At 46.8% G+C, this 12,598-nt stretch overlaps 1 protein-coding gene across 4 annotated transcripts in view; it reads right to left on the bottom strand.

The window, feature by feature from the left end:
• Positions 1-974: 974 nt before the first annotated feature.
• Positions 975-12,598, bottom strand: part of PTDSS1 (phosphatidylserine synthase 1) — a 66,838-nt gene continuing 55,214 nt past the window's right edge. For 3 of the 4 annotated variants that reach the window (XM_023648733.2, XM_023648734.2, XM_070222376.1), the window contains 3 exons: positions 4,883-4,951; positions 4,071-4,140; positions 975-2,063 (listed from right to left, as the gene is read on the bottom strand). In XM_023648733.2, the coding sequence (XP_023504501.1) occupies positions 1,954-2,063; positions 4,071-4,140; positions 4,883-4,951 (249 nt within the window). In that variant the 3' untranslated portion in view covers positions 975-1,953. Of the gene's footprint in view, positions 2,064-4,070; positions 4,184-4,882; positions 4,952-12,598 lie in introns of all 4 variants that reach the window. The other variant, XR_002810380.2, reaches the window with a different exon arrangement.

The raw sequence follows: 12,598 nt of genomic DNA, 5'->3' as shown, positions 1-12,598 counted from the left end.
CCTTGGAGAGAGGAAATACGCTCCATCAGTCCGGCTGCGCTATCAACCGGAGGAGTGTTAAAGTGGCAGGCCAACTCTCCTGGAAAATGAACTCGAAAATACTCAGTGACACGGCCCAGGCATGAGGACAGAGAGTAGGGGTATACGATATATATGACATACAGGAGCACTCAGTGCTCAGGAAAGCAAGATGCAGGGACAAACAAAATAAACTCACCTACTTTCAAACTAAAATAATGTTTACATTGTACCTATGTTTCAAAAGGCCTCTGATGGGTTATACAAGTGCAAGGGGGTTTATGAAACAAGCCTGCTTGCCTCTCTTCCCTGGGAAGGATGGGGCTGCTGTCGGGACTGGGACCCTCACAGCTGACTCCCTCAGCCATGGTGCCGGCCGAGTGCCTGCTGACGCCTCTCCGCTAGCAACGTGTCCGGCTGCTGGAGCAGGTCTGCATGAGGCTCTCAACCAAGTGGTCACTAGAGGCCCAGAGCACAGGACGTGACCCCGGCTTGCATGATTCATTCAACACCTTCACCCCGGAATTCTTTTGCAGAAAAAGAAAAACATGACACTTCTATGGTTAAAGATTTCCTTAAAGGGGGAAAAGACATGGACATTTCTGTGCTCTGTGAAATGAGGGAACAAAAGGATTGCTTTTAGCAAGTTTACATCTATAAGCCAATTAGCTGGGTACCTGCCACTTGTTAGAGAAAAAAATCCAACTTGGTAGATGTAACCATTAACATAGTAAAGAAAACAATGACTATCTTGTTCATTTCTTATTGATCACTTGGGAGGTCAGGAAACAGGACTATGTGTGGGTAAGCCCTCCAAAATACATTTTTTCTTCTCACTATAAAACACATACACATTCAGATTATCCTAAAGTCACCTGAAAAATACAGTGCTTGCCTAAGAGCAGTGGAAAATACCATAAAGATGCAGAGAAATGACCATTTGATGGAGACAGATCTTTGATGGGCTTTAATGTGAATTGTTTTATTTAAAACAGGGATTCATCAGAGGTGGTGAACTATCAGGTAAATGTTCTAGAGCATGGCACGATGAAAGGTAATACTCACCAGCACCTCACATGGGACTAAAAGACATGTCAGCAACACACCATGGAGGAACCCAAACCAACTATAAAAGGCACCTGGCTGGAGGGAGAGGCCACGGTGGGCACTGCCTCTCGAACAGGCTGACTTGTGTGCACTGTGGATAAGTCTGGACAAATCACATTTGTAATGGAACAAAAATGGTTCTGATCTGAAGCCTAGGATCCTATGCAGGTAGCTAGCCTTTCCTGGGACAGGTTTACCCCCGCCGTATGGTGTAAGGTCCTAAAACGGGATGAGGTTGCTAAATGGTAACACAAAAACTCTCCCCTTTGTTTCTCTAGAAGAGCGGAGAGGCCTCCTCCAGTTCAATTTCAGCAGTGGCATCTGAAGGCTTTTATGCGTCCTAACTTAAAAACAAATAACAACGAAATAAAAGACAGAAAAGTGGCCTAAACTTAAACCAATCACATGGAAAGGCAGAGTCATAAAAATGAGAACTGGTGATCAGTCCACTACTGTATAGTCAATGCCCCTTCTGAATGAAGATGTTTAATCTGCGTCCATACTACACACAAGCACAAAGCTGCTCTTGGCAACTCTGAGTACATAGCTACCTTTTCCTTCGAACACACTGAACTGCTACCAGTGACCGCATGCCAAGTGCTGAAGTTAGAAGAGACCCCAAACTGGCAAAGGACCCCAGGCAATGATCGGCCCGATGAGGCTGGGTCTGTTGGAAACAAGACTTACACTCTCAAATAATGGCCCCAGAGTCCCCACTCCTCTACCTATTTGCATGTGTTTTGACCTCCTAACAGGGAGGTCCAAACGATTCCGTTTCCCTCTCAGTTCTAGGCACTCTCTGGAACATCTTTAATTAACCAGGGTCTTTCATTTCTTTCCAACTCCATTGGTGACTTTTGACTTGGAATGTCGATTCCTTCTTCTGGAAGAATGGCTTTCGTTGTTGCCTGGATGCTTGGGTGGGCTGTCTTCAGAACCTGGCCAAAGGAATCAGAACACATGGTCACTTTGGGCTACGGGGTCCTGGGCTCACTCCTGTGATTTGTGGCTCTCCCTGGCCAGGCTGTCTTAGGCCTGCCTGCAAAGTGCAGGCTCTTCCACTGATCCTTGCACTCCATCTAGTGGCCTTATTCATAAATTAAGGCAAGGCGCAGAAACAGCACTGAGCGAGTACAGCTGGTGCCTGGGTATGCAAGGGGACAGCCCCACAGAGTCTAGGGGGTTCCTGCACAATTTTTACACTCATGCTGTGTAGGGTGGGTCATGGTCCTGGTAACAGGGACTGAAAGTGAGAGTACAAATGAAATCAAAGCATCAAGGAGAAATAATGAAAACTTATACTACACGGGTGCCCATCCTGCCCTTGCAGCCAAAGGATGCCTCACCTAGTTTTTCACAACAGGACCTGTTACGTGTCAGAGTTTCTAATCACTAAATTGGAAAGAATTCTTCGCTTTATAAAATTAAAGATATTATATGCCCTCTCTTGTTTGATCTGGGGGCCACCTTTAGAAATCAGGCCCCTGCTGCTCATGATAGACAGCCCCAGAGCCACACACTTCAGTGTGCCACACGCCCCAAATCTCACATTCTACAGGGACAGCATCATTTATCACACTCTATTATTTGCTTGGGAGCTCAGAGAAAGACTTCCACATTGGTTGCATGCTCAGCACTCAGCAGGCATCAGCCTGGTGGGGGGTGGAGCCAGGGGAGGTGGGGGCGGGGGCATTCCAGGCAGAGGTGTATAGGCCAGGGAGGTCAGCTAAGCTTCCTGGCACTGGGTTGGCTCTCTCCTCAGACTGAGCACGTGGCCAGCTCCTGGCCTAGCAGTCAAGCTAAAAGGTTCTCTGCCCTAGGGCTCAGATCCAGCCCCAAAGGAAATCTTTGAAGACAGCCATTAAAAAAAGTTCTGAGTTTTTGTCTCCATGAAGTGGCATTTGGCTTAGTCCAAGAGACTTTTACCACTCTGAAGATGTTTTTTCTTTTTTCTACTATTCTGTCTACTTTTCATTAAAATATACCTCTACTGCTGCTTGCTTCTTTTAGTCTTTTCAATGGAGAAGTGCGGGGAAGTGCCAAGGACGATCTATAAGGGGATGGATCTGCATAAGGGAGCTCTGGGGAACCGCTCTGCCCTCGTCTATCAGCATTCCAAAACGGGTTGCTGATCAACTCGATTCTGGAGAAGCCATCTCAAAAAGGGTGACTGGCACCAGTAGAGTGTATGCTATGTTTTCCCCAGGGAGGGCTCTGAAAAGCTTGACCCCAAAAGAACTTGGGAGCAACTGTGTCAGTATTGCGTTCCTCTCTAGCCCTCTTTCTCCGAGCAATTCTGTGAGCCTACATTCACAGCCTCCGGCGTTCATAATTCCCTCCCTTCAGTTAAGCCTTCCAAGTCAGCTCATAACAATTAACAAGGAATTACATCCAGTGGAGCCTCCTCAGTGTCATTATTCTACAAGCCCAATTCTTTAAAATAACGAGGTGGCCCCAAATCTTTCCAAAATTCTCCTTGGAGAGAGATCACTGGGAGATTCCTTACTACTACGGAAATCCCACTTATACTGGTCTGCCTCTTAAAGAAACATGATTAAATCGATCCACCTCTTTTGAAAGGCTTCTCCTCCTGGCACACAATTCTTCCCAACCCTCTCCACTCAAGATGAAAGCGAAGAGGAAGAACATTCCCATCAAGGTGCTTGAGACGGTGCAGGCCTCATTATGTATTCCTGCCTCAGAAATGGCAGCGCTACACAGAGCCTCTTCTTAGGAGGCAAGTTTCTTGGGCAGATCCTGCAAGTACTTTGCATGTTTCATTAATAATTTAACAGACAACATGCAACGAGCAGGTTTGAGACCAACCCTTCAGAGTATACATTTATCAACATTCAGAGGATAAATACTGATTCTAAATCTCCTTACTGGGCCTTGGGAGGGAGAAGACCCAGTAAAGTTTTAAACATTGAGCAAGAAGGAGATACCTTTGGTGCCTTTCCCGTGAGGCCAGGAGATGTCTGGACTGTAGGTGCCGTCTTCACACTCTGAGTAGGTCTAGGGAGAGAGGCAGGCTTAGCGACGGGATTTCAAGTGCTGCCTGGGAGGAAGGGGGGCAGGCAAAAATGGGAGGATGCTCCGTCCCTGCCTCTCTGGGGCTGGGGGTCACCATTAGCAAGTGACAGAACCTCCTCATGCTTATGTTTCTCAGCTGTAAAACCAAAGCTATCTCCCAGGTGATGCAGAATAAATCTTCTAGAAAGTGCCTTTAGTTCCTTAGACTACAGGTATGAATAAAGGACAAAAGGTGTTATTTTTACTTAAAAAAATACTACAGTTGACAAGACTTCTATTGCATTTTAAGCCCCCTCACATCTGTTCTCAACACCAATCCTTGTATCTACTATGAGGTGGGCAGGGCAGGCGCTGTACCGTGAAGCGATAGAGGCCCAGGCTGGGTCACACAGAGGCCTGCCGGAGGTGGAAGGGCTGGGAATAAAACCCAGCCTTCCAAAAACCGGTCCAGGGCTCGCCTCACAATTTTGCTTTTTTTAAACAAAGAATTAAGTTTTAAACCCCTTACAAAAGGAAGATAAAATATGAACCTGTTGAACAGGGCTGTCACAAGCATGGACAGCAACTGACGGAATGAATTCTGAACTGGTTCAGTGTCTAAGGTGGTGAGACCGAAGCCCGGCTCTCACAGGGCCAAATGCTCACGTGACTATGCTCTGGGCTAAAGCTCCAAGCAGGATGTGATTATTTTGAATAAAGACCATCCCTGCCTTTCCTTCAATACCTTTTCTCGGTGACCATAGTGCTCTGCGTACCAAACCATGCCATACAGACACAGGAAGGTGGTGAAAGCCTGGAAGAGAAAAACAAGCATGAAACCATTTTATAAATGAGGTTGCACAAAAAAATTCCATTTCCCAGAACTTCAAGGTTTCAATGGGAATTTATACAAGATGGCTTGATGTGTTTCTGTCATCTCTCCTAGGACGCCAGCTACAAAATGGGTGGACGTGGCAGTGATGGACCCCAGGAGATGAGTTGGGGGAACAATCCCCAAAGCTTCTGACAAGAAGAGCTATGATGAGATCACAGTTCCTACTTGTGACTCCACCAGCAGAGCGCAAGGCCATTTTGGGATGTGGGATAAGGGGGTGCATTTTCTGGACAGCTCTGCAGGTGCTGCTTCAGAGGACACGTAGGACTCTAGCCTGTAGTTCTGATTTTCATGGCCTGTCCTCTCCACCCTGCCCCATCACTGGAGAGAGTTATAAGGTCTCAGTTGGTCAGCTTCTGTGGGGAAGAGGATTTCTGAATGGGAAAGAAGTTTAACTCAGCCTGGGGTCCCAGTAGTGCTGGAGGCATCTGGGACAGACCACCGCTGAGCAGAGGCAGAGCCCAGCAGGACACTGTGCCCCGGTTTGGCACTGCCGTACAGTCCTGGTGGTCCCAAGCTCACCCCATCTTGGTTCTTCTGTCTTCCTTGTTTAAGTACACAGGAAAATAAAGAGAAAATAAAAACACCTTGTAAGCCCCTGAGTGAAATGAGAAGGGCATGGCCCAAGGGGACTCAGCATTCCCCCCAATCCCTAAATTATACTGGAATTTAAGGGAAGAATAGCATCTACAAGAATCCAAAGCCTAAAAATGTGTCAAAAAACTGAAAGTCAGGGTAAAGTTCCTGGCTGCCTAGATGAATACCAAAGGAGAGTGAGAGCGTGTGAGTCAGGAGAGCGAGGACAGATGACTCTTGGCCAGGCCCTTCAGCCAGGCCTCCCCTTCCTGACTGTAAGTGAATCAACCAAACCCAACAAACTGACCGCCTGTTCCACCAGTAGTTCTGCAGAATGCCTTGCTCTAGGAACCGACTGACACTCAACCATCCTTGCTGTCTAGACTCCATCTCTTCCACTGAACTTCCTGTTGGGGACCCAGGTTGGGGATGGCCCAACTGTGGGTACAGTTGTGAAATCATGGTGAAATCTTCTCTTTTTGAGGATCAGAGAGGTGAAGGGCCTTCTCAAAGACAAAAAGCTAATGTGTGGCGAAACTGAAGCGAGAACACAGGTCTCCTAATATCCCTTGACGGGTATCAAGTAAATATTGATTTTATGTCTGTATGTCTTTCTATCTCTGTCCACTTATCTATCCCTGGAGAAAGAAAAGCATCATGGGAAGAGCCAATATCAGCAGCATCCGCTCTGCACGGCCCGCAGTCTGGAGGGTGGAGCAAACACTGCAGGGAAAGCAGGGGCCGTGGTCTCCTCCCCACAGCTTGTAGACTAGCTCTGGCCCAGTTCCTTTAAGTTAACAATATGTACTAAGTGTCTGCTGCATCATCTTAAGTGTCAAAAAAGACAGGAGTCCGAGCGTTCCAGCTGGCCTTCTCCTTCCACACCAGTGAAGTGAACACAGCAGCAGGGTGGAGAGATAACACGACACACAAGAAGACCCACTAGCTCATTTTATACTAAACCCATACACAAACTGGCACACAGATTAGAGATTTAAAGAAAAAGCAGCTCATACCCGCCCATCAAAAAATTAGTCAATAAATGAATATATTAAAATTACTAGAGTACTTGCTCAGATTTCCAACACATACCACCATTAAAGGTACCATTTTCACAGCATGAAAAGAGTGGAAACGACTAGAGGATTTGCAGTGTGTAAGCCTATATGTATGCATTAGGTCCTTTACAGAGAGCAAATCAGGCCATCCTCGGTTTCACACGGAGGACAAGGAGGATGGTTCCACCTCCCCAGACCAATGAGCAGCTGTGCAGGGGGGTGGGGAGGCTGGCCTGAGAAGGGTCACTCCACTAGACCAAGGGAGCAGCGAGGGCGGGGCTGGCCGTCATCGCGAATTCTGAATTCTGTCCACCAGAGGGAAGGCGTGAGGGGTGCCTCTTCTTCCTTCCCCAGCACCCGACTGGGAGAGCAGGCGGGGCAGCTTGGGGCTGCTCACCCACAGACAGCTGGGCCCACAGCTCTGCAGCCCGTGCGCAAACATGGGCAGGTGGTGAGTGACAGGCGCTTATCATCACAATCGCCACACAAAGGGCCGGCATGGTTGCCAAATTTACCACTTCACCTGGGTACAAGAGGCCCATTTTAGACTTGTCCTAGGAGACAAAAGCTTGTAATTTATGGGTTTGCAATTACACCTGTGGAAATCTAGGCACCTACCCACTTAAAATGTCAAGGCCCAGATTTAAAATAGCAATTGTACAGATTTTGTTTAAAGAAAAGAAAGAAAAAAAAGAGAGAAGAAAAATGCGTGGGATGCGAGCCAAGGCTGGACACAAGCAGGGGTGTGGCAGCAATGTGCACAGCTGAGCTCCTTGTTATGGCAATGGGCATTCAAATTTCCCAGGACTGATCACACAACTGCTGCTGGAGGAGCTTAGCAACCGGCATACGAGATCTACGCTTCGCATTAATCTCAAGTTCTGTGTATGTGCTCTTAGCAGGCAAGGGGAATAATTAGGGGTTTTGTTTCTCTGAGTAGTGTGGGAGGCACGGCATAACTTAACCATCTCTTAGTGAAAAATGTTTGCCTCACTCCTGAGTTTGAGATCAATTTTGATCTTTAATAAAGGGCATGAATATGAACAAGCTCCAGGACCTTGTTTCCATCCTTCTTCTTTAACTGGTAAATGAGCAAGGCAGTGGGGACCCTAATCATCCCAACCAAGGGCCTCTTTTGTGGCCAGGTCCCCCTACAATGGTGTTCATCACTAATAACACTAATTGGGGGATCTGCTTGTCTTCAAAGTCCTGTTGTCCTGTGGCTGTTTCTCGGCCTGGCCTCTAAATGTGGTCGCTCCACAGAATTCCACTCTCAGCCAGCTTCTCTTTCCACGCTATGTCCCCAGACAACTCTTACCTAATCCAATGGCTTCAACCGTGCCCTACACACAGATGGCTCCCAATTCTTTCCTCTCCACTGCCGACTGAGTCTTTGCAATGTTACTGCACAGACTAGAATTTTCCATGATACAGAACACCTTCACCTACAAGTTCCAGCAGTTGGTCAAACCCCAATGCCCCAAACCAAATGCATCTCCTTTCAATGGGGTTCTCTGATGTCCCTCAATATCTTATTAGCATCGACAGCCACCCCAGTGGCACAGATAAGCCCTGGAGTCTCCCTCAAGTCCCTTCCCAGCTATCACAATGGGATGGCATCCTGCTGAGTTGAGCCCTTGAACAGCTCTCGATCCAGCCCTTTCTTTGCCACTGCCTTGGGCCTCAGTCATTTCTCACGGAGAACTCTGCGACACCCTCAGTCTGCACCCCACCTCCAATCCCTCTTCCACTCTAGACACTCCCACCCTCCACAGTTTCTCGGTGCGATGTTGTCTACCCACTGAAAAATCTTCTTTGGGTCTCCAACTACAAACACACGCAGTCCTTCCTAGGCAGACATGCTCTATCCTGTCCACCTCTAACTGGCTTTCCTCAAGCTCGCTCCCAAAACAGGTCGCCATCTTCTGAGACACTGGGCCACTGGCACAGCTTCACATCACTGTACGTGCTTGTCTCTCAACCTCCCTGTACTCTGCCTGGTCTCTGTCTCTCGAACTCATTCCTTTATTCTCCATGCATTTGCCTAGGGTTTCCTATGCCTCAGGCACTGTGCTAGAGTCAGTGGGGATAAAAACATAATGAAAACTTATTCTTGTCAGCAAGAAGTGCAATGTTGAGGAGACAGATTTAACACTACAAATTACATTACAGTGGGGTTAGAACTCATAGAAATGTGCACAAAGTGCGACTGGTCCCCTGAGGAGTGAGTTACCTAGTCTGCCCCGCAGGTCAGGCATATTTCATGGAGGGCATGAATTTAAGTTTGGTCTTGGCATAAGATTCACTAGGAGAGAGAGGGCAGGGAAGGGCATTCAGACCAGGCAAAGGAAGCCCCATGGGCGCAGGCAACAGAAGTCTGGAAGGGTGATTAGTCGAGGTAACTAAGAGTAGTTTGCACAACCCTAGTATAGAGCACACATGGGTGGGTTTGATGACTGGTCCAGATGATAACAGTCCTAAACACACGAGCAAGATTTCATATTTCAGCCGGTAGGTTTTGTAGAGGGATCCTTCTTCCTTCTTGATGTTTCTTTCTACACACAGGGAGCTTTCCTGGTATAACTCTCCCGCTTCTCTTCACCCCTCACTCACTCTGCCTTAACTGACGAATCCGAGATAAGGAGGCTGGCACTTCCTGTCTTTTCCCTCGGTGCTAGGCCAACAGCACAATGTGGGGAGGCCTGCTTCTGGGGGCTGGAGAGCAAGCATGTCTAATTCTGGGGTTCACTATTCAGAAGCCCCTTTTTGCCACGCATCTAAAGCTGCTATTTAAAAATGTGGATTCTCAGTAATAAAGATGCTATTCTGATCTCCACATGCTTCCTCTCCCTGCCTCTCTCTTAATTATTCTGAACTTGGGTGGGGAAAAATGTTGTGCTACTGGGCACTCTCAAGCCCCCAACAATAGGGAATGATTCTCAGCAGGAGAAAGAGATTCAGATCTGACTTCTGGAAGATCACTTTGGCAGCAGTGTAGAGAATGGATCTTAAGGGCAGACTGGAGAGAAAATGGGCGTCTAGACAGCTGCAGAGGCAGTGGGAATGGAAAGGGGGGATGGAGTTGGGCTATGTGGTTGAATGAATCGAATCCAATGACCTGCTGATTTGAAGAGTGACAGAGGGGAGGAAGCACCCTCCTAGGTTTTTAGCTGGGGCACCTGAGGGATGGGAGAGCTGTTCACTGTGATCCTTTAAAATCCTGCTCACATGTCACCTCTAGGGAGCCTTCACCCCAGCTCGCCTGGTCTCTCTCAAGTGCTCCTTTAGCTCTATGCACACACATCTTTTGTACGATGGCTCACATATTAACATAAGTAGTCTGCATTTGAAATTCCCATGTGGACTTAGAGATCCTCAGAGGGGGACACCCTTGGAGGGGGAGCAGGAACTCTTTAGCCAGACTATTTGGGTTTGAACCCTGGCTCTGCAACTTACTGTGTGTATGAACTTGGGCAAGTTAGTGAACCTCTCTGTGCCTTTATTTTTTTTATCCATAAAAAAGGTATAATAAAGTACCTCCCTTCAAAGTGTAAAGATGAAATATGTGATTCATGAGACGTGTTTAGAACAGTGTCTGGCACATGGTAAGCATTAATAAATTTTATCACTGTCTATCCGTGTGGGTCCAGCATCAGGCACAGCTCTGATGAGCACTCGGCAAATGTTTTGTGAATGAATGAACGACTTAAAGAGACCATGCTAAGTGAAGGAGAGCTTGATGGGAGCCCAAGAAATGGTTCATAACCTTAATAAAGTTAACCACACAGACACTGAGGCAAATGAAAAATCCCCAACATTAGGCGGCATGTGCTAAGTACCAAATCAATAAAACAGAGAGAAAGTCTCTAAAACTTAAAGAGAGACTGGAGGGGTCCTTGCAAGTTTGGGTGACCAGAGAGGGCTTCTTGGACGCAGCCTTAGGAAGACCTTTCTGGCCGCGGATGCCCGGGGGAAGCTGTGCACAGTGTGCTGGGAGGCCTGCGGGGGGCTGTCGTGAGAAGGGCATCTGCCCTGGTCCCCGGAGTCCCACCTGCCTCCAGCTCTCTGTGGTCCATGGCTCCTGGTACCAGGTGAGGGCAGCACCCACCTCTGCCCAGCACAGTAGTCACGCTACAATTCACAGACCTACGGCACACAAGCCAGAGAGAAATCTGAGAAGCACAGGTGAAAATCTCCAGGCGCATCTGATACACCCCCTTAACCAATCCTTACATCTTATCTCACTGGGACCGAAAAAATACATTCCAGCATTAAGTCTGGAGTTTAAGTACAAAGGAGATCATTAGTCCCTTCTATTGTTCAAGATGAAACAGGACAGAAGAGGCTCAAGGTGCCCTGGCATGGTTAGGAATTCTAACAAGTGACCCTAAAAATAGACACTGTGAAAGGCAATAAGAAACACTTAAAAAATACAAAGTTTAGTCTTGCCAAAAGAAAAAAAATATTAGACCTGAATCTGATTAAGCCTTTAGATCCAGATACCAATTTACAGAAAATACAGAAGACAGAGAGAGCTGCTAAATCCCAGCACAGGGTGAGATCAGCAAAACACAGACTGTGGGGACATCTATGTGACAGAAGAGCTGGTTTCCCCAACAGATAAATCACAAAGGAGAGAGCGCGGGGGATGAGGGAAAACCAGAGAATAAAAGAGACTTAAAAGGCAAGCCAACAAGAGCAATAGTGCACGTTGAGTCAAAGAAACGGCTAAAAAGTCTAAAACTTAAGAAAGTATTAGTAAGTTCAACATTGATTAGATACTTGATGGTCTTAAGGAATTATTGTTCAATCTTTTTCAGATGTGATAATGGTACAGTGGTTGCATTAAATAAAAAAGCATTCTTGGGGCTGGCCCCGTGGCCGAGTGGTTAAGTTCGCGTGCTCCGCTGCAGGCGGCCCAGTGTTTCGTTGGTTCGAATCCTGGGCGCGGACATGGCACTGCTCGTCAGACCACGCTGAGGCAGCATCCCACATGCCACAACCAGAAGGACCCACAACGAAGAATAGACAACTATGTACTGGGGGGCTTTGGGGAGAAAAAGGAAAAAATAAAATCTTTAAAAAAAAAAAAAAAAAAAGCATTCTTATCTTCTTTTACAGATACATCCTGAAATATTAAAGGTGGCTGCTTCAAAATAATTCAAGGTGGAGACAGTGAGTAGGGAATATAGAGAAAGAAGACTGGCTGTGAGTTGATAATTGTTGACACTGGATAATGAGTACATGAGGGGTCATCTATTCCATTTACCTCCAAATATGTCCAAAATTTTCTGTAATTATAAAGAAAGCTCAAGTTAATTTTGTGGACTCAAGCTTAAATGTAAAAGAAAACTTTTCTCCAAAGGAATAATACAATTAAATCAAGAAGGGCCTTCACAGAATGTTCAAGCTGGGTAAGATCTTACTTCATTTCAAAGATGAGGGAAAAGTCCCAGGACCATGGAGCTGGAGGCTCCGGGCTCTTCCCTTCAGAGAGGAAGCTCGTCCTACACATGCTGGCTCTGTAGAGCCAGCCCTCAGGGCAGAAACTGCATGTTCTGATTACTTTCAAAAACATCTTATTTGGCCTATAAACTATGGTCCGTCATTTTGTACATAATTCCATGTACAGTAATTTGTATGTTACAGGGCACTGTAATTGTCCTTGTCCCTTCATGGCAGGCTTGAAATTTTTGGCACATGTGGACCAATTCCCATAAGTGAAATAAACGCACGCATGGTGCACCTGCTGAGGTCATTTGACCAGAATGTGCCAAGGTGACCCACTTTGTAAGCCGTGTGGTCCTATGTGTTTATTCTTGAACTTCGGACAGGTGGCCAAGCTCTGGCTATTACAAGTAGAACATCCTGTCTATGAATTCTAATGAATCTTTGGGCACAAGAGAGTTTTTTTTTTTTTTTCTTAAGAGAC

Source organism: Equus caballus, chromosome 9, assembly GCF_041296265.1.
Source record: "Equus caballus isolate H_3958 breed thoroughbred chromosome 9, TB-T2T, whole genome shotgun sequence".
Lineage (NCBI taxonomy): Eukaryota > Metazoa > Chordata > Mammalia > Perissodactyla > Equidae > Equus > Equus caballus.
The sequence above is the reverse complement of the archived record's forward strand: the minus strand, read 5'-3'. Positions and strand labels throughout refer to the sequence as shown.